The sequence below is a fragment of the Lynx canadensis genome, chromosome C2 (genome assembly GCF_007474595.2).
Source record: "Lynx canadensis isolate LIC74 chromosome C2, mLynCan4.pri.v2, whole genome shotgun sequence".
NCBI classification, from domain to species: Eukaryota; Metazoa; Chordata; class Mammalia; order Carnivora; family Felidae; genus Lynx; species Lynx canadensis.
The window spans coordinates 102,882,647-102,910,115 of record NC_044311.2 but is presented as its reverse complement, the minus strand read 5'-3'; the positions used below and the strand labels follow the sequence as shown (position 1 = coordinate 102,910,115).

The 27,469-nt window shown below is 40.1% G+C and overlaps 1 protein-coding gene across 1 annotated transcript; it reads right to left on the bottom strand.

The window, feature by feature from the left end:
- Nucleotides 1-5,978: 5,978 nt before the first annotated feature.
- DPPA2 (developmental pluripotency associated 2) lies at nt 5,979-26,893 on the bottom strand. Its single transcript, XM_030328460.1, has 9 exons — nt 26,716-26,893; nt 25,737-25,821; nt 18,172-18,304; nt 14,144-14,291; nt 12,115-12,278; nt 11,973-12,026; nt 10,779-11,040; nt 8,764-8,959; nt 5,979-6,087 (listed from the first exon to the last, which is right to left on the bottom strand). The coding sequence occupies exons 1-9, from the start codon at nt 26,891-26,893 to the stop codon at nt 5,979-5,981; spliced, it is 1,329 nt and encodes a 442-aa protein (XP_030184320.1).
- Between the last annotated feature and the right edge of the window lie 576 nt (nt 26,894-27,469).

Here is a 27,469-nt window from a genome sequence, read left to right as displayed (position 1 = left end):
CCTGTTTCCGATTCTGTGTCTCCCTCTCTCTCTGCCCCTCCCCCGTTCATGCTCTGTCTCTCTCTGTCCCAAAAATAAATAAAAACGTTGGAAAAAAAAATTAAAAAAAAAAAAAGATGTGGTATATATGTACAATGGAGTATTACTCAGCAATCAAAAAGAATGAAATCTTGCCATTTGCAACTACGTGGATGCAACTGGAGGGTATTATGCTAAGTGAAATTAGTCAGAGAAAGACAAAAATCATATGACTTCACTCATATGAGGACTTTAAGAGACAAAACAGATGAACATAAGGGAAGGGAAACAAAAATAATATAAAAACAGGGAGGGGGACAAAGCATAAGAGACTCATAAATATGGAGAACAAACAGAAGGTTACTGGAGGGGATGTGGGAGGGGGGATGGGCTAAATGGGTAAGGGGCATTAAGGAATCTACTCCTGAAATCATTTTTGCACTATACACTAACTAATTTGAATGTAACTTTAAAAAAATTAAATTAAAAAACGTTAGTATTTAAAAAAAAATAAATCTTTCTTGATTAAAAGGAAATAGATATTACAATCAAATAGAATGCCTAAAACTCTAAAAAATAGAATTATGACCCAGCAATAGCACTGCTAGGAATCTACTCAAAGGATATAGGAGTGCTGATTCATAGGGGCACATGTACCCCAATGTTTATAGCAGTGCTTTCAACAATAGCCATATTACGGAAAGAGCCCAAATGTCTATCAACTGATGAATGGATAAAGAAGCTGTGGTTTATATATACAATGAAATACTACTTGGCAATGAGAAAGAATGAAATCCTGCTATTGCCAATGGCAATGTGGATGGAACTGGAGGGTATTATGCTAAATGAAATAAGTCAGTCAGAGAAAGACAGATACCATGTTTTCACTCATATGTGCATCTTGAGAAACTTAACAGAAGACCATGGGGGAAAGGAATGGGAAAAAAAATAGTTTCAAACAGAGAGGGAGGCAAACCATAAGAGACTCTTAAATACAGAAAACGAACTGAGGGTTGGGGGGAGTAGGGAGAGAACATGGGTGATGGGCATTGAGAAGGGCACTTGCTGGGATGAGCACTGGATATTGTATGTAAGGGATGAATCTACCCCCAAAGCCACGAGCACCTTGTATACACTGTAAGTTAGCTAACTTGACAATAATTATATTTAAAAAAACAAAAAATACCTGAGGGGCGCCTGGGTGGCTCAGTCGGTTAAGCGGCCGACTTTGGCTCAGGTCATGATCTCACGGTTTGTGAGTTCAAGTCCCGCGTCGGGCTCTGTGCTGACAGCTCGGAGCCTGGAGCCTGCTTCAGATTCTGTGTCTCCCTCTCTCTCTGCCCCTCCCCTGCTCATGCTCTGTGTCTGTCTCAAAAATAAATAAAACATTAAAAAAATTGTTTTAAATACTTGAAACTCAATTGAATCCTGGATTTCTATTTTTTTTTTAATTTTATTTATTTAAGTAATCTCTACACCCCATGTAGAGCTTGAACTCACAACCTCGAGATCAAGAGTTGCATGCTCTTCTGACTGAGCCAGCCAGGTGAGCCCCATGAACCCTGGATTTTTTTTTTTTTTTTAAAGTTTATTGATCTATTTTGAGAGAGAGAATGAGCAGGTAGGGGCAGAGAGAAAATTCCAGGCAGGTTCTGCACTATCAACGTGCAACATGATGTGGGGTTCAAACGCACAAATCTGAGCAGAAATCAAGAGTTGGCTGCTTAACCAACTGAGCCACTCAGGTGCCCCTGAATCCTGGATTTTTAAAAGACAAGTACAAAACGTATTTTGGGGACAACTAAGCATATTTGAATACAAACTAGATATTTTATGTTATTATGTAATGACTGTTTCTTAGGTTTGATAATGGTACTGTGATTAAAAGAATGTCCTTATTTTTAGAAGTTGCATGCTGAAATGTTTAGGGGCAAATATAAAATGTAATAACAAAATGTATCATTATAAGCTAGCAATAGAAAACTACGTGTTTCTACATTTGAAATTGATCAGTGTATTTTACCACATTAATGAACTAAGAGGGAAAAGTAATTAATGTTAGCAATGTTTTGCAGTCTTCAGTGTACAAGTCTTATACTTTCTTAAGTTTATCCCTTTGTTTGTACTATTTATTTTCTTATAGATTTTATTTTATTTTTTAAGTTTATTTATTTATTTATTTTGAAAGAGAGAGCAAGCAGGGGAGGGACAGACAGAGATGGAGAGAATCCCAAGCAGGCTCTATGCTATAAGCACAGAGCCTGACATGGGGCTTAAACTCACGTACCGTGAGATCATGACCTGAGTCAGGTGCTTAACCAACTGAGCCACCCAGGCGCCCCAAGATTTTATTTTTAAGTAATCTCCACACCCAACGTGGGGCTTGAACTCACAGCCCGTAGACTGAGTCGCATGCTCTACTGGCTGACCCAGCCAGACACCCCAGTTCGTACTATTTTTGATACTAATGTAAATGGAATCATTTTCTTAACTTCATTTTCAGATCAGCACTGCTGATATATAAGAATACAACTGATACCTTATGAGGATTTTTATATTTTGAAATTTTGCTGAATTGGTTAATTAGCTTTAGTTTTTTGAGGGAAGTTGAGTTTTCTATGTAATATGTCACCTATGCATAGTTTTACCTCTGCCTTTCCAATGCATATGACTTTATTCTAAATTTATTTAGAGGATTTTTTTTTTTCTTGTCTGATTTCTCTGGCTAAATCTTCCAGTACCACATTGAATTAAACTGGTGAAAATGGGCATTCTTGTTCCTAACTTTAGAAGAAAAACCTAAGCCCTCTATCACTGAGTATATTAATTATGGGCTTTTCCTATATGACCTGTTATATTGAGGAGGTTCCCTTCTATTTCTTGCCTTATTGAATGTTTTCGTCGTAAAGGGGTGTTAGACTTTGTTAAATGCCTTTTTCATCTTAGTGTTTTCTTTATTCTATTAATAGGTATATTACATTGATTTTCATGTTGAGCCACCCTTATATTGCAGGGATAAATCCCACTTGATAGGGTATAATCCTTTTAATATGCTGTTGAGTTCAGCTTGTTAAGTCAGTATTTTGTTTGAGGTTATACTGGATTATATAGTGCTTTGGATTTTGACTCTTCTAATTAAGTGTGTACTGTTGGTAGAAATGTAAATTGATGCAGCCACTATGGAAGAGTATGAAGTTTCCTCAAAAAATTAAAAATAAAATTACCATGGGGTGCCTGGGTGGCTCAGTCAGTTGAGTGTCTGACTTCAGCTCAGGTCATGATCTCACGGTTCATGAGTTCAAGCCCCACATCAGGTTCTGTGCTGACAGTTAGGAGCCTGGAGTCTGCTTCAGATTCTGTCTCCCTCTCTCTCTGCCCTGCCCCCACTCACACTCTGTATCTCAAAAATAAAAATTAAAAATGTAAAAAAAATTTTTTTTAAATAAATAAAATTACCATATATCTGGCAATCCCACTTTGGTACTCACCCAAAGAAAATGGAAACACTAATTGGAAAAGATCTATGCGTGGGGCGCCTGGGTGGCTCAGTCAGTTAAGCATCTGACTTTGGCTCAGGTCATGATCTCATGGTTCATGAGTTTGAGCCCCGCATCAGGCTCTCTGCTATCAGCAGGGAGCTTACTTTGGATCCCCTGTCTCCCTCTCACTCTGCCCCTCCCCTGCTGGTTCTGTGTCTCTCTCTCTCTCTCAAAATATATGAAAGTAAAAAAACCAAAAACCTTGGATCAAGAAATAAACTTAAAAAAAATAAATATATGCACCTCTATGTTCACTGAAACATTATTTACAATAGCCAAGATATGGAAGTAACCCAAGTGTCCATCGGAAGGTGAATGTATAAAGGTATAGTGTATATATGTATACACACACAGGTACAAACACACAGGTACACACACACACAATGGAATATTACTCAGCCATAAAAAATATCTGTACTAAATGAAATAAGAAAGACACATAAAATTCTCTTATATATAGAGTCTAAAAAACAAAACAAACAGAAACAGACATAGAGAACAAACTGGTGGTTGTCAGAGGGGTGAGGATGGGGGGATAGACAAAATAAGAGGATTTAGGGGTATTAAGAGGTACAAACTTTCATTTATATAAAAAAAATCACAGGGGAGGAAAGTACAGCATAGGGAATATAGTCAGTAATATTGAAATAACTTTGAATAGTGACAGATGGGGATTACACTCACGCTAGTGAGCATTTTGTAATGTATATAATTGCCAAATCATTATGTTGTACACCTGAAACTAACATTTTATGTCAAGTATACCCCACTATTTAAAAAGATTGCAATAGTGGGGCGCCTGGGTGGCTCAGTCGGTTAGGCGGCCGACTTGGGCTCAGGTCATGATCTCACGGTCCATGAGTTCGAGCCCCGTGTCAGGCTCTGTGCTGACAGCTCAGAGCCTGGAGCCTGTTTCAGATTCTGTATCTCCCTCTCTCTGACCCTCCCCCATTCATGCTCTCTCTCTGTCTCAAAAATAAATAAACGTTAAAAAAAAAATTAAAAAGATTGCAATAGTAACAATATAGCCTTAAGAGCTTGTTGATCATTACTTATATAACACATAAAAAAGGGAGATGAAAACAAACACAGATTTTAATCCATCTATGTCAACAGCAATAATCTAAATATACAAATTAATCAAGAGAATGAGAAAACAAGTCAGTCTGGGAAAATATTTGCAAAAGACTTATCCAATAAAAGGCTACCATTCAAAATATAAAAGAATTCTTAAAACCCAACAATAAGAAAATGAACCAGATGAAAAACAATGGGCAAAAACCTCTGAATAGATAACCTCACTGAAGATATATATATAGATGACAAATAAGCACATGAAATGGTGCTGAACATGTCAGGTCATTAGGAAACTGCAGGTTAAAGCAATGAGGTGCTTCTACGCACCCATCAGAATGGCCAAAATCCAAAGCCCTGACACCACCAAATGCTGGTGAGGATGTGGAGCGACAAGAACTCTCAATCGTTCCTGGTAGGAATGCAAAATGGCACAGCCATTTTGGGAGACAGTTTGGCAGTTTCTTACAAAACTAAACATACTTTTACCACATGATCCAGCAATCATGCTTTTTGGTATTTACCTAAATAAGTAGAAAGGGTATACCCGTACAAAAGCCTGCACACAATAAAGCAGCTTTATTCATAATTTCCAAAAGTTGGAAGCAGCCAAGATGACTTTTAATATGTGAATGAATAACCAAACTAAGGTACATTCAGGCAATGGAATATTCTGCACCAAAAAGAAGTAGGCTATCAAGTCATGAAAAGGAGGAAACTTAAATGCACATTGCTGTGAAAGAAGTTAATTTGAAAAGGCTACTTATGATTCCAAATATATAACATTCTAGAAAAGGCAAAGCCATGGAGACAGTAAAAAGATCAGTGGTCAGAGGTTGATGGTAAGAGAGTGCTGAGTAGATAGAACATGAAAGTTTTAGAGTAGCGAAACTATTTTGATGACACCATAATGGTGGATGTAGGTGGTCATTATACACTTGTCAAAACCCATAGACTGTACAACACAAAAAGTGAATCCTCTTGTAAGCCATGGGCTTTGCATGATAATGGTAAGTCAATGTAGGTTCAACACCTGCCTCACTCTGGTGAAGGATTTTGGTAGCAGGGGAAGGAGTTGAGGCAGTATTTCACTCTGTACTTTCTGCTCAATCTTTTCTGAAAGCCTAAAACTACTTTAAAAACCTATGAATTAAAACAGAACTAAGTTATATTCTATATAACTAAATACTTGAGGTAGCAGTAGCAGTCACGTCTTGGCAAACCTCAAGCACAGAATCTAGACACTCACATCTGTGCCCAAGGCCTCAGGCAACACTGAGGATGGTCAGGACAGAGCACGACAGTCACTGGGATGAAAATCAATAGTAGCCACAGGATCTCCACCATTTATTCTTTATTAAGATATGGCCCACTCAAAGGGAAAGATGTTGATGTATTCAAGCCACGTCGCCTCTCCTTCCCCATTGCAATTAATCTTTTCATTATCTTCTTATTCCTATAAGGAAAGTTAGAAAAAGAATTTTGAAAATTTGTTACAATAAGATAGACCATTCTATACCAACCACAATAAAGCAGGAATCCACTTCTGGCATTTCTTAGTAGTTTGCCCTACCACCTAAGATTTTACGTGGTAAAGAAAGGAAGGATTGTTCACTTAACATCAGGGCACATATTCTATACACTACAATCGGTTCCATGTTCCACGTTCCACTTCTTTACATTTACACGTTCCCTTTTTTTCTTGTACCTTCTTCCCACATCCCCTTTTCTCTTCACACTTGATCACATGGTTTTCCCATTTATAAATAAAAAAAAGAAGCAAAAGAGAGGAAGGAAGAAAGAAGGAAAGAAGAAAGGAAGCAAACGAGCTCCCTTGATATTGCTGCCTCAACTACTATCTCATTCTCAGCTCAGGTAGAACAGATTATTAATGTGTCCTGTTCCTATGTTCTTCACATGTTCTACTCCAATTTGTAACTACCCTATTCTGTTTCTACTGACTCTCTCAACATACTCCCAAAAAGGCCACCAATGGTATCCTAAATTGACATTCCCAACAGCACTGCATTAACCATAGTCTTACAATGGCCATCTCTCTGCCGGCCATTTCCTTCTGAAACTCTTTGCCCATTGCTTTCTTTTAACTTACCTTTCAGCCTCTACCTGTACTTTAGTCTCCATTGCTCACCTGCCATTGAGATGCTGATTATCTTTTGGGTTCTTTCCACTACCTACTCCCATGCACAATTTATATGCTAAAGTCTCCCAAATGTGTTTCTTTCTAGCCTACATGTCTCCCAGAACTCTAGACCCATGGCCAGCATGACCCATGTATCCCATCCTTTGCCACTGAACTGGACTTTTCTATCTTTCCATCTAGTAAGACAACAACTGTTCCCTCTACTCCTACATTTCTTATATTTGTTCCATTACACTTTAAATTCTTTGCCAGGCTCATAAATTCTATCTTTCCAGAATTATTATACTAATCTCTTACCTTCAAATTTAGTTTCTGTTGCAAGATTTCAATTCACTTCCTAAAAAAACCCTTAGTTTTCTTTTCTCATATTACCTCCATCCAACTCCATTGTCAAAAGCTGAATTTTTTACTCCTAGATCAACATTAGGAGTTCTACAGTCTATATAAAATCTAAAGCAGAGCTTATGTGTATGCCCAATATATATTTCCCTGGGTGGTGAGTAGGTAGTTATATTCCCAAAGGAGTCTATGTCATAGAAGTGACTAAGAAATTACAACCCACAGGATAACATGAAACCTTATATATAGATATAAAAGTTACAATGATCTGCTCCTCCCCTTCCCAGACTTTTTTGTCAATATAAGCTTCAATCATATTGACCTCTTTGCCATTTCTCAGTATGTCATATTCTTTCAGTTCTATGTATTTGGATGAGCGGTTTGCCCTAATTATTACTTTCCAACTGGTAAACTCTTCCTCAGTACATGTAATCCCTTGGGAAGTTTCCCTAAGCTACTCCAATGTAGGTACTACCCAAACATTTTCTTTTTCTTTTTTTTTAATATAATTTATTGTCAAATTGGTTTCAATACAACACCCAGTGCTCATTCCAACAAGTGCCTTCCTCCCTGCCCATCACCCACTTTACCCTCCCCCCTCCCCCCATCTACCCTTAGTTTGTTCTCAGTCCTTAAGAGTCTCTTATGGTTTGCCTCCCTCCCTCTCTATAACTCTTTTTCCCCCTCCCCCTCCCCCATGGTCTTCTGTTAAGTTTCTCAAGATACACATATGAGTAAAAACATATGGTATCTGTCTTTCTCTGTATGGCTTATTTCACTTAGCATAACACCCTCCAGTCCCATCCATGTTGCTGCAAATGGCCAGATTTCATTCTTTCTCATTGCCAAGTAGTATTCTATTGTATATATAAGCCACATCTTCTTTATCCATTCGTCAGTTGATGGACATTTAGGCTCTTTCCATAATTTGGCTATTGTTGAAAGTGCTGCTATAAACATTGGGGTACATGTGCCCCTCTGCACCAGCACTCCTGTATCCTTTGGGTAGGTTCCTAGCAGTGCTATTGCTGGGTCATAGGGTAGTTCTATTTTTAATTTTTTGAGGAACCTCCACAGTTTTCCAGAGCGGCTGCACCAGTTTGCATTCCCACCAACAGTGCAAGAGGGTTCCGTTTCTCCACATCCTCTCCAGCATCTATAGTGTCCTGATTTGTTCATTTTAGCCACTCTGACCAGCGTGAGGTGATATCTCATTGTAGTTTTGACTTGCATTTCCCTGATAACTACCCATACATTTGCAGTCTCCCTTACTTTTTTTCATTCAAGCGTGCTACATGGATTTTGTCTTACATATTTGTGTATACACAAGTGAGGTATCTGACATGTGGTGAACTCTAACGTCTTTTTTTTTTTTTTTTCCTTAAAATACATCTCTAAAATGGAGGCAGTTAAGGTCCCAACTTGGATACTTTGTTAAGATTTCTAAGAAGCCATATTTATCTGAGTTCTAATCCATTACTATGTTTTTTGCTTCCTATTTTTGCCTAATCTATATAGCAAATGAAGAAAAGAATATATTGGCCTTCCACCTTCTCCTACTAAATTATTCAGAAACCCATCCGGACATCTCCTTTTCTGTGTGTCAGACTTAGAAAAATACTTAAGGGTTACCTCTTAGCACATTCAGGGCATAACATATTATCTTCAAGGCCCGGGGATGGGAAAGTACAGGCGGGCAACAGGAAGAGAGAAATCATCCTCTTGGGGGTGTCAGGCACCCAGGCCTGGCCTGCATGAAACTGCAGGCGAACCCAACCTTTTGTGTCTGCCAAGAGAGGTCTGCCATGGACCACACACCACCTGACACCTGAGGAGGGAAAGAGAAGCAAATATAAACAGCTAATCCAAGGTCTCAGAACATCACTCTTGGTTTTGCTCTTATATTCTGTTGATGACTCAACTGAATGAAAAGCATGAAAAAATGTCCACCAAAGACACTATAATCTAACTTCACAAATTACGTAGCACAAGGGATGACAATTAACTTAAAAAAAAAATTTAATGTTTTATTTTATTTTTGAGAGAAAGAGAGAGACTGAGTGCAAGTGGGAGAGGGGCAGAGAGAGGGAGAGAGAGGGAGACACAGAATCTGAAGCAGGCTCCAGACTACAAGCTGTCAGCCAAGAGCCCAACTCATGAACTGCAAGATCATGACCTGAGCCAAAGTTGGATGCTTAACCAACTAAGCCACCCAGGCACACCTGGATGACAATATTTTCGAATGGTTGCTTTGTATCTAAGATTTTGCTAAGTGGTTTACATGTACGAATACATCTATTCTTTTTTTTCTTTTTTTTTTTCTTTTTTTTAAAATTTTTTTTTTCAACGTTTATTTATTTTTGGGACAGAGAGAGACAGAGCATGAACGGGGGAGGGGCAGAGAGAGAGGGAGACACAGAATCGGAAACAGGCTCCAGGCTCCGAGCCATCAGCCCAGAGCCTGACGCGGGGCTCGAACTCACGGACCGCGAGATCGTGACCTGGCTGAAGTCGGACGCTTAACCGACTGCGCCACCCAGGCGCCCCCGAATACATCTATTCTTAAGAAGATTATGAATACTGACCTTCTATTTGCTTTTATCTACAGGTGAGGTAACTGAAGCTTATCGTGTTAAATATTACAATTTTCCCAGAACCATGACATTGGATCTAGATATTCTGATTCAAAGCCCATTTGCCCAACTATTGTACTGTACTGCCTCAACAACACAAAACAGGCAAAAAGATCTTTGTTTAAAAGTCCAAGGAACAGGGCCACCTGGGTAGATCAGTTAGTTGAGCATCTGACTTCGGCTCAGGTCATCATCTCGAGGTCTGTGGGTTTAAGCCCCAGGTCAGGCTCTGTGCTGACAGCTCAGAGCCTTGAGCCTGCTTCGGATTCTGTGTCTCCCTCTCTCTCTGCCCCTTCTGCTCGCACTCTCTCTCTCTCTCTCAAAAAGAAAACAAATATTGAAAAAAAATTTAAGAAAAAAAAAAAAGGCCTTGAGGTAGGGAAAGACAGGGGAAGGCTGAGATTGTGGCTGACCACATTATCAGATTATGCTTTCTTCCCACCTCAGACTTTGGCTTATGATAAAAAAGTAAGCACTCAATCACCTAGCTCAGACACTGGTCCAGGTAAAACTTGGCTACCTAGCAACCAAAAGATAATCCATATATAAGTCTAATATCAATCTACATTATTTTAACTCTTTCCTTTTTACTACCTTTCAGTATGAGACTAATAAAGTTTTAAATTTAACTTAAAAAAATTTTTCTTTTATTTTTGAGAGACCGAGAGAGAGAGAGAGAGAGAGAGAGAGAGACAGAATCCAAAGCAGGTTCCAGGCTCCAAGCTCCAAGCTGTCAGCACAGAGCCCAATGTGGGGCTCGAACTCATGAACAGTGAGATTATGGCCTGAGCCAAAGTCAGGCTCAGACTGAGCCACCCAGGCACCCCTAAAATTTAACCTTCTTTCTAGGGAATAGTACTCACTTTTTTTTTTTTTTTTTTTTCTTTTTAAAGTAGGCTCCATGCCCAACATGGAGCTTCAACTCATGACCATGAGATCAAAGAGTTGCATCCTCTACTGACTAACTAAGCCAGCTGGGGGCTCCAGTGCTCACTTTTTTCAGGTTGATCTTACCAGAGGCTTGCAGCAGAAAAGTCTCAACAGAAACAGGAATGGGGCGTGAATTCACAGACTTGGATTGACTGGCTCTTGCAGCAATTCTTGACCACGCTGCCAACATGCCTTCTTGTGCTGAAGTTATCACTTCAACTATATTAATCCCTTCCTCTCTTTCACTCTTCTTACAACGTTTCCGAATCCTTGCTCTCTTGGTTGCCATCTTGCATTTTGTCGAACATGACTGCAGTTGGGCCTCTGGTGATATTTTAGGAATATTCTGCAAATGGTGATTCATGGTGAGTATTCAGTGAAGTGCTACTGCCCTAAAGATTTTTGTGTTTTGTGTTAATTTTATCATTCTTTATACATTGGCCCATGTATATAAGTGTGGGAAAGATTTAGGATTGTTAGTTCCCTTAGAGCAGCAGTTTTCTAGGAGAAATTTTTGACTGTTAAAACTAGGGGTTGGGGAAGCAGAGGGGCTTGCCACTGACATTTAGGGGGTAGAGGCCAGGGATGTTTAAGCCTAAAATGCAGCAGACAGCCCCCCCACCAAATAAATTATTTGGCCCCAAATGTCAAGTCTTTTTTCTTTTTTTATTATTGAAGTAGAGTTGACATACAATAATATATTAGTTTCAGGTGTACAACACAGTGATTCAACATTTACATACATTACCAAGCAATCACCATTAAGTCTAGGTACCATTTGTCACCATACAAAGTTGCTCCATTACTGATTATATTCCTTATGCTGTACGTTGCATCCCCATGTCTTATTTACTTTATAACTGGAAGTTACTACCTTTCAATTCCTATCCCTTATTTTGCCCATCCCCCCCACCCCTCCCTTCAGGCAACCTCCAGATCTTTCCCTGTATCTACGAGTCTGTTTCTGTTTTGTTTTGATTGGTTGTTTTTTAAGATTCCACATATAAGTGAAATCATATGGCCTTTGTCTTTCTGTCTAACTTATTTCACTCAATACCCTCTAGGTCTACCCATATTATCGCAAATGGCAAGATTTCACTTTTTATGGCTGAATAATATTCCTTTGTATCATATATATAACATTTCCTTTATCCAAAATGTCAATAACCCTGGCTGAGAAATCTTGCCTTACATATACAACATATAGAGATGGTGGGAGAGTAGATACAATTCACAGTCAGAACTCACCTTAACATTGTCACCACACCTCTTACTCACCTCATTTATTTCAGAGTAAGCATGTTTCTGGAGCCTCAAATAAACATCTATTTTCTAAGGAAATTAAGAGGGGAAATAAAAATTATAAATTGATAAAGCTCTCCACACTTTGTGCAGCAGAGTCTCCCAACAGTGTACTCACCCGGCCATCGGTACTCAAATTAAATTGTTGGCACCAGTTTCGCAAAGTGTCCCAACGTACTTTATTAACTGGAGGCAAACTGGTTGGCAAGGGAAGGATCGGTGTATTACAACAACTGTGTTTTGGACAAGACTTGAATTGTTCATTCATTTGAAGATGACAAACTAAAAAAAGAAGAAAACGAAAGCAGTAACAATTTAATATTTCTAAGATTATAATTTAACAAAGTTGTTGCTAATTTCTCATAACCCAATTTACATACATATATATATATATATACTTCCCTCTATTACAAGTAGAGTAATAGATTCTGTAATTAAAGGACTTACCCAAGGTCACATCTCCATTAAATGGCAGACCTGGAACTCAAACCTACATTTTGAAATTCCAAATCCTAGGTTTTTTTACATTACATACAACAACTTTTTACTGCCATCAACAAACACCTGGACAGAACATTTTATTGGATTGCTACTCCAAAATGTCTAGATTTTGAACAAAAATACCAGTTGTCCTGAGAGAAATCAAAGAAATCACCCAACCAACAAAGGTCCTGCATTGTGTCTGCCCACCTCATTTTCCTGGTCAGCATCCCATCTCACCTCACTCTGCTTAGGTGTAACCTGCCACTGTTTACTTTGCATTGAAGTCCTTATTCTTGGTCCAGAAAATAAAATCATTCTGAAAATATTTATTTGATGCTTTTACGTGAAACACTAAGAACAGATTTAAAGGGTCATGACATTAAGAGCTGCTAGATATTTGGTCAGTAAGTACTTATCAAGCAAAATACTAATAATTGGAGGAAATGTTGATCAAAGGATACAAATGTTCAGTTACAAGATGTTCAGAAGTTCTGGGGATCTGATGTACAGCATAGTGACTATTGTTTTTTTAATTCTTTTTTTTTTTTAAGATTTATTTTGTTTTTAGACAGAGAGCCCAAGAAGGGGAGGAGGCAAGGGGGAGAGAGACAAACAGAAAAAGAGAGACTCTCCAGCAGGCTCCACCCTCAGTGCACAGTCCTGCATGGGGCTCAATCCCACAACCCTGGGATTATGACCTGAGACAAAAATCAAGAGTCAGATGCTCAACCAACTGAGCCACCCAGGGGCCCAGCATAGTGACTATTGTTAACAATATTATTCTGTATGTTTTAAAAAAATGTTTTTAATATTTATTTTTGAGAGAGAGACAGAGTCTGAGCAGGGGAGGGGCAGAGAGCGAGGGAGACAAAGAATCTGAAGCAGGCTCCAGGCTCTGAGCTGTCAGCACAGAGCCCAATGCAGGGCTCGACCCACGAACCTTGAGATCATGACCTGAGCCACCCAACTGTCCCATATGCTATATATTTTAAAGTTGCTGAGAGTAGAGGTGCCTGGGTGACACGGTCAGTTCAGTGCCTAACCTTCGTTTTGGCGTGGGTCATCTCATGGTTCGTGAGATAGAGCCCAAAACTGACAGCACGGAGCCTGGTGGGATTCTCTCTCTCCCTCTCAAGATAAAACTTAAATAAAGCAAAATAAAATTGCTGAGAGTATCTTTAAATGTTTTCACCACAAGGTGGGGGTGGGGGAGGTAACTGTGTGAGGTGACAGATGTGCTCGTTAACCTTATTTTGGTAATCATTTTGCAATATAAATGTGTATCAATCACCACATTGTACACCTTAAGATTATACAAGGTTAGATGTTGATTATATCTCGACGCTGGAAAAAAATAATTTAGTCTTTACGAGAGGTATGTAAAGTATGCATTAACCAAAATGAAAGAAGATTGAGCTCTATAGGTTGGGAATCTGAATTCATAGTCTGCTGACTAGAAGACCATGCTCTGTCCAAGGCACTTCACACACCCATTTTTGTGTCTTAAGAGCAAGTCATGGTGCCTAATAAATGAAGTCTAGGAGTTTGAGAGCTCTTTTACCACAGATACTCAAGGTGAGATTTAAGGAAAAAAAGGAGAAATCTTTTCCCTGGGCTTCCCAGAGCTGGGGGAGCAGCAAACTGAGCAATCACTGTCCTCATACCTTTATCGTTTGTCCCAGGCATCTCCAGGCCAACTTCTGAAGTTGAGGAAACACTTGGTTCCACCTGATGTTCTTCATTAGTTTCTTCATTAACTGGAACCAATGTGAGAACCACAGTTTCTTCCTCTAATGCCTCCTCAGAGAAATTCTGGAAAGGGAAAGGTCAACCACAGAGTCTCATTGGATGCCATATACCTAAACTGCTTATTTTCAGAGCACAATTAATAAGAAACTCAGAAGCCAGTAGGTGGCTGGAGAGCAAACTTATGGTGATTCCCTGAATTTGATGTTGATTAGCAGACCCTTTATTAGATAAGAGAAACAGGGGTGCCTGGCTAGCTCAGTCCATGGTGCATGTGGCTCTTGATCTTGGAGTTGTGAGTTCAAGTCCTACATGGGGTGTAGAGATTACTTAAAATAATAAATAAATAAATAAATAAATAAATGCCAGACAAACAATGAGAAAATGGACAAAAGTAGATGTACAGATGGGTGTAGATGAAAGGATATGTCTTGAGCTTAGGGAAACCATCTCCCTCAAGGCCTTCCTCTCCCTCCACTAAAACACTTTTATTTTATCTGCTAAAACTATATGGAATGTGTTCCTGCCTTCCCATCTTCTATCATGATTCCTGATGATTCCCAATTCCAGCTATCATCAACTCTCACTGATAGATGCAATAATTCCCTATTACTCCAAGCTGCATTTTTTCTGCAGATTGCTCTCCTGCCTTTTTCTTTTTTCTTTTTTTAAGAGAGAGAGAGAGAGAGAGAGAGAGCAGGGGAGGGGCAGAGGAAGAGAGAGACTTTTAAGCAGGTTATCCATTTAGCATGGAGCCAGAAGCAGGGACAGACTATGAAATGATGACCTGAGCCGAAATCAAGAGTAGTGCCAAACACTTCAATGGCTTATCAAAAACGGCCACGCATGACCTACAAATTTCTGTAGTCTGACCCCTGCCTGCCACTCTAGCTCAAGACCCCTGAGCTTTCTAAGTTCCAGGCATACTGGCTTTATTTCAACCCGACCAGAGAGTTTACTGTCTGCTGCAATCGCAGCAACACATCCAACGCCCAGTTAGGAAAGAAGTGACATTTACCGGTTTTGTCCAGTACATGTGCACCGCACTACGTGCTTTCTGTATTTCTCCCACTTAATCTTCACAGCACATGTATAATAATTTATCAGTATTCTCACTTTACAAATTAGGCAACTGAGTCTCAAAAATTAAATGAACAATATCAGAGTAACATGTGCTTAAGTTTCTGAACTGAGCTTTTCCTCTCAAATCCAAAGGTGAATAAACTCCATCCCAGTCCCACTGCAATACTTGCTTCTCAGAACAGCCAAGTAGATCTGAGGGGCCATGCCCTTCCCCCTATTTCCGATTCAATGGCTTCCCATTGCTCATACTCTCATCCTGCATATGTATAACACCGTTAAGCTTTTGTTTTAATGTTTATTTATCTTTGAGAGAGACAGCACACGCACCGGGGAGGAGCAGAAAGAAAGGGAGACACAGAATCCAAAGCAGGCTCCAGACTCTGAACTGTCAGCACAGAGCCCAGGAACCGCGAGATCATGACCTGAGCCAGAGTCAGATGCTTAACCCACTAAGCCACCTCAGTGGCTCCCCAAGATTTTATTTTTGAGTAATATCTACACCTAAGGTGGGGCTCAAACTTAGAACCCCAAGATCAAAGATCTCTCGCTCTACCAGCTGACCCAGACAGACACCCCTGTGTAACACTTTTTCAAAGCACTCCCATGCACATTCACTGGTCAGCTTCAAAAAAAAGTTATTAGGGGAATATTACTCCACTCCAGAGAGTGGAGTCTGAGAGGCTCAAAGCAGCGATATGACTTGCCGGTCACGCATATACTTAATATTTGGGAGTAGGAGAAACTCCCCAAGGGAAGAAACCAAATTGGTCACTTCACTTTCTGACCCCATCCACAATACCCTTTCTCACTTTTTTATTCTTTTTATTGTTTCTTTAGGTTTTCCATTTGCCCAGCTGCAACATGTCTTTCTACAGAATACATCCCTTACGTTGGCCTGGGAACGGAAATCTTTATTTTGTGTTTTTCACTCTGACCCAAATAGACACAGAGCCACAATCGTGGGTAAGAAAAGTAATAATCCACTTACAAAGAGGAGGGACTCCAAGATGGAGATTTCTTACCCTCAGAAACGAAGTCCCGTGGCATGAAGTAAACATAAGCAAGCTCTAGAAAGACTTTGGAAAATGAATCTGTAGGAAAATCCATTCTATGGGAACGAAACCTACCTGAGCGCTGTTTTCATAACTCGAGTACGCCATTTCCAGGAATACTTAGGGGAAGGTGAAGCCTGCAAGGTTGGTTCACCGGCCCTTCACTCCTTTTCACCTGGGGGCTTCCAGCCTGATTTCTCCTTTTATAAGCAAATGTCTCTGTCTACTTCCTGTTTCCCAGAAGAGGGGGGTTTTCCTTCCTCCTCTTCTTCCCCTCCCTCATTATCTGACAGTGTAATAATTTCATCAGTTTTGCACTCCCCTTTGGTCCATTATGTGACAGTTGAGCTTTTGGGTAATGAATATCACTCCTCTAAGACTTTTTTTTTTTTAAATAAGATTTTTAGGGGCAGCCGCTTGGCTCCATAGGTAGAGCCTGTGACTCTTTATCTCGAGATCATGAGTTCAAGCCAGATGTTGGATGTAGAGTTTACTTAAAAAAAAATAGAATAAAATCTTTGTTATTATTTTAAGGTGAGATGTGGGAGAAACTAGACGTGACAAATTCTTGCTAACAAGTTGCAACTGAATCAAAAAATATATTTTTAAAACATTTCTAGGACAATATTGATGTTGGATTGAATGATGTTATTATGGAGGGAGTAAAAAAATAGAATCAGAGGTATTTTATAACTGATTTATGCCCATGGGTGTGTCGTTCACTGGGAGATTAGATTTAAATTGTAGGGGGTGGATAACAATCTCTCCCGGATCAAGTTCTAAACACAAATATTAAATCTGCATTACTGGTGAGCTGGGTACAGGGAAGGATTTGGCTGTTTACAACACAAGCAGCAAGGGGCGTCTGGGTGGCTCTATCGGTTAAGTGACCAACTTCAGCTCAGGTCATGATCTCACTGTTCATGAGTTTGAGTCCCACAGGGGGCTCACTGCTATCAGCGGGGAGCCCACTTTGGATCCTCTATCCCCTTCTTTCTCTGCCCCTCCCCTGTTCACGCTTTCTCTCAAAAAATAAAAACAAAACAAACAAACAGAAAACACTAAGGCAAATGATGGACAAATGAATGCAGAAAAAACTGCAAGCACTTGGAAATTGCTGGAGCATAGTGCTGGAGGCAGGATGTGACAAGGGAGGATGGGATAAGAGATGAGGCTGGAAAAGTCACAGATGTTTTCATAGGTCACTCTAAGAAGCCAGAGCTATTAAAGGAAAATATTCACAAACAGTATGGCAGTACCGGCATCCATTGGTCTCTCTTTGGGCTTTCTCCTTCCTTAGTAAAATGGTCCGGTCCATCAGTCTTAGGACCCACTAAGCCCAGATCAATTTATACATTTAAAGTGCGGTCTGCAAGGTCTCAGCTTCAGTTTACTGACGCCTTCCAGAACTGGATCCTTGAGGGCAGGACTCAGAATTCAACAAGCCCTTAGGGTAATTCATTTGCACCTAAAGTCTAGAAGCCTTCATTAGATGAGGGTGTGACCAAATGCATTTGGATTAGGCAGATAATGGTTGGAATCCTGGCTCCTCCCTTCCAGGATGGAGAGTGAATCAGCCCTTGGAAATTTAGCCAAGAAAGTACTCATCTACCCACACGGGTGTGACCCCCACCTGATAGGCTTTTTCTGGCTGGTTTAGAAGGGTATTGCACTTAGTAGCCTGAACTGATACCAGTGTCTTAGGCTAGGGCAGGACTTCCAGGGGAAAGACAATTTTATTACCATATTTAGCATTTATTACAATGTATTTATTTCTTAGATTTCCCTCCCGTTTTTTGAAAATTTTATACCATGGGAAAGTCCCAATATGTGCAAAAGCAGACAACATTACCACGAAGCCTCATGTTTCCATCATCCAGTTTCAACAACTGTTGACTTCCAGCAGATTTGATTTTATCTAAACCACCACCTAGTCCCTCTCGCCTACGTTATTTTGAATGACATACCAATCTGTAAATTCTCTTATCTTTAATTTTTCTTACAAGTTTTTGTTGTTGTTCTTGCTATTGTTTAAAGAATTATGTGAATTTCCTGTAGACTCCTATCTGGATTTTGCTAATTTCATTTGTTATTCCATTTAGCCTATTCTTCTATCTTCTGTATTTATTGTAAATTGGTTTGGTCAGATTTAGGGATGGCTTTATTTATTTATTTTTAACAACACTTTTCCTCCCTTTCACTCTGTCTCCTTAAACTTCTTTTTTCATTGAAGTATATTTGACATATAACATTGTGTAAATTTAAGGTGTACAATATTTAATTTGATACATTTTCATATTGCCATTGTAGGGATCATTAGCAACTCTATTAAGTTCTTTAAGCTTAAATGCCAATTTCTTGGAGTCATCCTTAAAAATTTGCTCCTGTTTTCTCACTCTTTTCCTTCATAGAATTCATTTGACTGTGTTATTCTGTGTATAGTTGGGATTTCACTGTTTAATTTCATCTCCCAAATTAGATAGCAGGCTCCAGAGTGCAATGACCAGTTATGTGCGGGTTACCCTTGGTCTACACAGAGCCTTGTACTGTGTCTGGCTCAGACTAGAGGCTTAATCAATGCTAGTTATTCAGATTGCTTTAGTTTCCACCTTCCCCTTCATCCTGCCTGATTCCCTTTTGAGCAAAGTCCCTCTTTGTGACCTAGGCTGTAGGATAGATTTTTTTTAAAAAGAAAAAAATTGTTTATGATACTTATGTTCTAACATTTATTCTAAGACTATAGTTCTGAAGTAAAATGTATCACCCATTTCAAATTTTCAAATGTATTTTATTTACTATATCATATGTTAAATATTTATAAACGTATGTATTTCTTATTTAGGTAGTCCTTTTCAAAATCCCTTTTTTTAAGTTGATTTATTTTTGAAAGAGAGAGAGAGTGCAAGCAGAGGAGGGCTAAGAGAGGGAGACTGAGGATTTGAAGCGGGCTCCACGCTGATAGCAGAGAGCCAGACTCGGAACTCGAACTCAGGAACAGTGAAATCATGACCAGAGCGGAAGTTGGAAGCTTAACTGAATGAGCCATCCAGGCTCCCCTCTGTTTTTTTGTTTGTTCTTTCGTTCACTTGTTTGTTTGTTTGCTTTTTTTTTTTTTTAATCAGAATGACAACTCTGCAAGTGTAAATGTTCATGGAGCACCAATACATAGTAGATAAAAGTGAAGCAACTCTCTTAATAAAGCCAGTTAGATGATCATATTTAAAAAAAAAATAAATAAATAAGGCTTCTCAGATAGGGAAATAAAAACTCATCAGCCATCCCACAGAACACTGAGGTTCTGAGAAACGGTTTGGAAAGTATGGTTCAGTATCACTACCAGGTGGGAGGGATAGGTACTGAGTTCTTCTGTGCTCTGAGGAAGAAAATGAAAATTACACTGAAAGATGTTTCCAACTTTGCCACATCATTCAAGAAATTCTCATTTGAAAGGATTACTGAATATATTTCTACCTTAGAATAGTTACAATCCTGATCTTCTGATTGAGAATAAATTTGTTTTTTGTTTTGTTTGTTTTCTAAATATCTCTTTGGTATCATGGATGACAGTCACTATTAGGAGAATCTAAATTCAGAATCCAGACTCGTTAGGTCTGTCCTCCACCGTACTGGGTCATTCAGTGGATGTGGTTAGAACAGAGCATGACCATCATGGGGAAATGAGGTGGGGAGGGCAACTGTCCATGACTGGACAGGGAATTGATTTGGGTGTAGGTGCTCCAGTAAGAGTTGTAAATGTAGGTATAGCCCTACCAGCAAGTGTAGGAACTGAGCAGTTGCCCTACTCTCTGGGAACTTAAAGCTAAGTAAAGTAAGCCTAGGCTCCCCCCTCTGTTGTGTCATCAGTTACTTGTTCCTTCCAGAGTTTTCTACCTCTCCTTCTTTACAGATTCTTTGGTACCAGCACATAAACATTTTGAGCCTGTCCCACTTAAATGAAAGACTCTTGTGTGCACACCTGTATCCTCTGACACATTTAACTACTATTATCTCCCCCTTTCACAATTCAACTTTTTTGAACTTATCTTCTTACTCTAGTTCCTCTCGATCCATTTAATGGTTTTTTCCCTCTTTTCTCACTACCTAACCCCTAAAACATGGGTGTCCCATACAGTTCATTTCTCTCTCTTTTTTTTAATGTTTATTTATTTATTTTTGAGAGAGAGAGAGACAGAGTCAGAGCACAAGCAAGGGAGGGGTAGAGACAGAGAGGGAGACACAGAATTGGAAGTTGGCTTCAGGCTCTGAGCTGTCAGCGCAGAGCCTGACGTGGGTCTCGAATTCACGGACCATGCGATCATAACCTGAGCCCAAAGTTGGATGCTTTAACCAACTGAGCCACCCAGGCACCCCTATTTCTCTGCTCTTGACCATGCCTTACACTTTCCTGGAGCAGCCTCATTCATTTCTCTAATTTCAACTACCATTTACATGCTAATGACTCCTCCATATACTATTTGTAGCCCAATGTTCTTGCCTGTGTTACCAACCCGAGTCTTGGTGTATCATATTATGCACTTCAAACACACTTAAAAAAAATAACCTCATTGTTTCCTCCCCAACTTTCAACCTCCTTCCAAGGACCTTGAACATCATGAACTGCATGGATCCACTTATACATGGATCTTTTTTTATGCAGTACAGTACTTACTGTGAATATATTTTCTCTCTTATGAGTTTTTTTTTTTTAGCTTTTTAAAATATTAAGTAATCTTTATCCCCAGGAGCTTGAACTCACGACCCTGAGATCAAGTGCTGTATGCACTACTGACTAAGCCAGGCAGGTGTCACTTCCTTGTGATTTTCTTAATATCATTGTCTTTTCACTAGCTTACTTTATTGTAAGAATATAGTATATAAATCATATAACATTCAAAATATGCTAATTGGCTGTTTATGTTATCAGTATGGCTTCCAGTCAACAGTAGGCTATTAGTTATGTTTTGGGGGGAGTCAAAATTTATAAGTGGCTTTTTAATTGCACAGGGGTCTGCACTCCCAATTCTTGTGTTGTTGAAGGGTCAACTGTATTTCTTCTCTTTTGAGATGTATTACCATCCACTCAGTGATTTAAAGGCAGAAACATAACAAATGCCTTAAAACACCCCTTCTCCTTAAACTCCAAATTATCAAAGTCCTATGGAGTCAAACACGTACACTTTTTGCTTGATTTTTATCTCTCTTTAACTCTACTGCCATTTTTCTTGTCTAAAGCATCTCTAACTAGTTATTGAAATCTCTACTTGGTCATATTATCACCCAACCAACCCATTCTGGATGCTACAAAATACTGAGTATATGTGTAGGGTAGGCAGAAATTCATCCTCTACCCTTCAAGGTCTTCCAGCTGGACTAAGAATCAAATTTACATGAGACAGGTTAACAGGAGGAAAAAAAAAATTATGTGCACACAGAGGCCCAATCTTGAAATTGAGATCCAAAGAAATGATCAAGGTAGGTGATTTTTATACATTTTAGAAAAAGGACAATAAACTCATGAAGAATTGACAGGTTAAAGAAAACAAGACTTTTATTAGTAATGAATTCTAATTGGAATTTGGACTGAGGTAGATTAGTAGAAAAGTAATAAGGTTTATGTCTACAGCTTTCTCAACTGTAAAGTTTCCATCTTTGGTGATAAGGATGTCTTTTTAGTACAGGAAGAGTATCTCCCATATGGGAGACTTGTTCCCTGCTTTCAAGGGCCAGAGGAGCATCTGAGTGTCCTTGCAGTGGTTGTTTCCCAAGTACCTTCAATCCAAAATATTCAGTATAGGGGCGCCTGGGTGGCTCAGTTAGTTAAGCGGCCAACTTGGGCTCAGGTCATGATCTCGCGGTCCGTGAGTTTGAGCCCCGCGTCGGGCTCTGTGCTGACAGCTCAGAGCCTGGAGCCTGTTTCAGATTCTGTGTCTCCCTCTCTCTGACCCTCCCACGTTCATGCTGTCTCTGTCTCAAAAATAAACGTTAAAAAAAATTAAACAAACAAACAAAAATATTCAGTATACCCGGGGCCCCTACATATGCTACCTCAAGAGGAATTTATAACTAGAGAATTTGGGATTTGTGCACATCAGGGCATAATATCAGAAGTGCTGAATTGGCCTTCCCACTATAATAGCTCTTAACCCATAAGCCAAGGACCCTTTGTGATGGGTTACTTCGACTGTTAAGTGTATCAATTCTAATCATACACTCAGAGCCTTGGTGAAATGATCCCTGGCTGTGTTCATAAAACCAGTGAGTGAGTCAGTGAGTCTCCTTGAGTTAGTCTTTTTTTTTTTTTAACTTTTTTTAATGCTTATTTATTTTTGAGAAAGACAGAGCATGAGCAGGGGAGGGGCAAAGAGAGAGAGAGACACACACACACACAGAGACAGAGACACAGAATCAAGCAGGTTCCAGGCTTTGAGCTGTCATCACAGAGCCTGATGCGGGGCTCAAACCCAAGAACTGTGAGATAATGACCTGAGACGAAGTCAGATGCTTAACTGACTGAGCCACCCAGGTGATCCTCCCTGACTCAGTCAGTCTTTAGCCAGGATTTCAGCTGTTACCTGCATCCTTTAAACCTTCCCAATATAACAAAGGTAGGGGGTCATGATGATAATTTGAGTATAAATATCAATTTAGACCTTGTGCCCAATAATTTTTAAAATGTCTCATTTCTCTTTTCAGTGTAACATGGCTAAATGGCTATACATCCCTTTGGAGAAAAGATGAGGGAATCATTATGAGAAATAATTGTCATGGTAGTACAGGGTCCTTCCTCCCAGGAAACCAGCCATCTCATCACCTAGTAGGTTCTGGATCTGAAAATCAGTTCAGGTCTGGGAGCTAAGCAGACATGGTTACTTTTTACTAGGGTGGCTGCACTCAGCTTTCTGCTCCTCTATTCTTGACTTTTGATTGTAAATATTAAGAATCATCCTTTTTACAATATATACATATATCAAATTACTATACTGTATACTTTAAACTTGTAGAATGTCATATGTCAATTATATCTCAATAAAATTGGGGAAAAATTTAAAAATACAAGTAGTTGACTTCCACATAGAAGAAGAAGAAGAAGAAGAAGAAGAAGAAGAAGAAGAAGACGACGACGACAACGACAATGACGACTATGTTGACTACATGAATGACTACTACCAAGTTGGGAAGGGAGAGGTGGAAGAGGAGGGGGAGGGGAGAAGGTTGTTAAAGAAAAGCAGCAGCAGCAGAAGCATTCTTGTTGGCTGCCCATCTCCTTTGCCCTAGGGATGCCAGGCTCTGTTAACCATCTCCACCGATCCCCCAGAGTCAAGTCGCCTTAGCTGCCCTCCAACCTTCCTGGTAATTGTGGCCTCCTGGTTTCTGCTGGTTAAGTGACACGATCTAACTCATTTACTTCAGAGCCCACTATGCCCAGAATGACATTAGCAAGCCCAGTTCTGTGACTGCCTTACCTACCATCAGCCCTCTTTGCAAAGGACCATTGCCCTTCTCAGCAATGCTTGTGCCCTCTCTCCAGCATGTTTCTCATGGCCTTAGTGAATGCTAGGTCCTCTGTGCCCTCCTGAGGAACATGCTCTGCTGGGTTCTTGGCCTCACATAACATATCCATCCCTGCATGTCTACATTCCTGTCTTCATATTCCCTCCTCTACCCTTTGCCAGGGCAGTGTGGGCATTCATACTTTGCTCAGTGCTAGCTGTCACTGTCTCTGGGTCTCTAAGAATCATCCTAGTAGTAAATTTGTCCCACCTACTAGGATCCTCACTAGGATGTTAAATTCTGTGCAAGAAGAAAGTACCCCCCAGGGGCGGCTGGGTGGCTCAGTTGGTTGAGCATCTGACTTCGGCTTGAATCATGATCTTATAGTTCCTAAATTCAAGTTCCGCATCCAGTGCTGACAGCTAATAGCTCAGAGCCTGGAGCCTGCTTCAGATTCTGTGTCTTCCTCTCTCTCTACCCCTCCCCCTTTTGCACTCTGTGTCTCTTCCTCTCTCAAAAATAATCATTAAAAAAATTTTTTTAATTAAAAAAAAGTGTCCCCCAAGACAATAAATTCTTGCTTATCTAGTGCTGAGCTCTGGTCCTTTCGATCAGTTGCTCTCAAAATCTAATCTGACAATTATCCCCTAACTTCTGCCAGTACATGCTGGCTAATTTCTGCAGATCCTTTAGTGTATGTTCTCTTCCTTCCTTTGCGAGGCCCTTCCCTAGCTGGGTTATGCTGGAATTTAACTTTCAGTTATTGGCCTAGTAGCTGGGAGAGGGGTTTGGAGGAATCTTTGAGGGGGTCACCTGTTACCCTGTTACCTTTGAGGGGAAGGAAATCTGTGCATCATCCTCCAGCCCAGAGGTGGTGCTACATCTTAGTAGGGAACCACAGACCACCTCTGTTAGTTCTGAGAATTATTAGCAAACTACAGAGTTGACACTCTCAGTGGCATTCATTTCAATGTCCCCATCCAATGTTTCAGGGTCCAAGATTTGCCCAACCAGGTTGCTGACTTTAGCACAACAGACCTGCCTTTGCTAAAATACTAAGTCTCAGTAGCTCTGCAATTTTAGCCATCAGAGCTTCTGTTTGCGGCTCGGCTATGTCCATTCTTCTAACATGAGATCCATGGGCCTCTGTAAACTACAAGCTCCTTGGCTTTCATATCTCATCCTTAGTCTTTCAATGTTTGCTAATGGTCCTCAGTTCTTCATTATCCCATCAATGAACATTACTACAGCTGACCAATAACCAGCCAATTCCACTGTATTTATAGATCCCTTAACATCTATATTTCCCAAATGCTTGTATTATTTCATTTGCAAAGATATTCCCTACCAGGACATTTTTTCCCATCACCTCCGCTAAAATCTCCAGCAATTAAACCACCTGTGTGCAAAGGACTAACCATCCCTTACACGGCATTCAAAATTGTGTCCTTTTATGTTCACCAGCAGGTGAATGAGCCAGTTCCAGGATCCCACTTTATCTATTTTCTGACTGCTCCTGGCACTACATGTATTTGTTCATGTCCTCCAAGAAGCAGATGCCAAGACAAGATAAGGTGCACAAGAGACATGCTATAGGAAACAACTACGAAGGAAAGGAGAAGGGAGTCCGAGGCTGGGAGAGCTACCAGAGCATGATGAAGCTTTAACCCCTGTGAAGGAGAGGGAAGGGAGTTTGGGGAGGAAGATTCTTGAACTATAGTACAGTTGTAAGAAAGTTTTTGCAAGGTTGACAAGGAGTCCTCGAGTCTAAGCTACAAGACTGCCTTCCCTTAAGAGTCCCTGCTGCAGTTAGTGGCTGGGAATAGCAGAGTTTTAGCATAGGCACAAACTGCATGGTGAAGAAACTAAAGTTGGGGCCACTAACCTATTACTCTCCCTGCAGTACAGAGCTGGAAGGCACATTTGCATGATCCCATCATGTTGAGATACTCTTTCTTTGCCTGAATGTCCTGAAGACAGGGAAGAAAAATAGGGTTTACTCAGACATTCCTCTGCTGAGCACATCAACACTTTATACTTCCCTCTGAAATTATAATTACACTCAATGATGGGTAAAGAACAGGGCCAAATCACTTGGCTCAGAAATCAATTTGGGAAAAGTGTTGACATTTGCCAGTAGAAAGAGAGCTATGGCAAACGGACAGATGCCTTATGGGAAACTATTTTCCAAACTATGGACTGTTAAATGATAAGTGGCTTAATCCATCACTTTCTTTCTATCTGAGGCGTAAATTTGAACTCCTTCCCTCTTCCCGATCAGCACTTTTTTTGAGATTTTATTTTATTATTTATTTTAAAGTTTACTTCTTTTTTGAGATACAGAGGGAGTGTGAGCTGAGGAGGGACAGAAGATCTGAAGCAGGCTCTGTGTTGACAGCAGAGAGCCCAATGTGGGGCTTAAACTAAACTCACAAACAGCAAGATCATGACCTGAGCTGAAGTCAGAGGCTTAGCTGACTGAGCCACACGGGTGCCTCTTTAAGATTTTAGTTTTATGGGGCGCCTGGGTGGCTCAGTCGGTCGAGCCTCCGACTTGGCTCAGGTCATGATCTCACGGTTCGTGAGTTCGAGCCCCGCATCAGGCTCTGTGCTGACAGCTCAGAGCCTGGAGCCTGCTTCAGATTCTGTGTCTCCCTCTCTCTGCCCCTCCCGCGGTCATGCTCTGTCTGTCTCAAAAATAAATAAACATTAAAAAAAATAAAAAATAAAAAAAGATTTTATTTTTAAGCAGTCTCTACACCCAACGTGGGGTTCGAACTTACAACCCTGAGATCAAGAGTTGCGTGATCTACTGACTGAACCAGCCAGGCACTCTAAGCACTATTATTATCAATCAGTTTTACCAGAGAGTTTTTCCGTCCAGGACTGTGAAGTGGTACTAACAACAGTGAAGACTACTGCTATAAGGTTCTCTGATCTTAATCTCTTTCTTAAATATAATCGTTGTGCAGCCTCTTGATCCGGGTTATTTATCACAATCCTTTTAGCCATGTCAAGAGTTGTGGCCACTCGAGTCTTCATTCCCTTTCAGGTCTGGGAGGAGGCACTGCAACTGCCTAATATCAAGCCTCGTCTTGAATATGACAACTTCTGTTAAAGTGAGCATTGTCTGCAAGTAGGTCTTGTGATCAGTGTCCAAAAATGAGGTAATACACTTAAAAAATGTATGTTGGGGTGCCTGGCTGCCTCAGATGGAAGAGCATGCTACTTTTGATCTCAGGGTTGTGAGTTCAAGCCTCATGGTTGGTGTAGAGATTACTTAAATAAATAAAACTTTTTTTTTTTTAATGTTATTTATCTCAAGAATTCAAAACACAGGTGGAGGCAGGATGGGCCATGGAGAGAGCCATGTATGGGAGTTGAGACCGAGAATAATGTCCTCTCCTCCTTCCCCATCCTTCTGCTTTCTCTGGCCTCACTTTATACAAAATCAGGCAAAATAATTCATTAACAGAATTATGACTTTACATGGTTACTGCCTTCCCAACAAGTGACTTTTTTTAATATGCATTTTACAGAGTCTCAGTTAATAAAAGGACTCACATTCCCATCTTTGTCCTGAGCAGCACAAATTCCCAATTTACTAACCCTGCTATC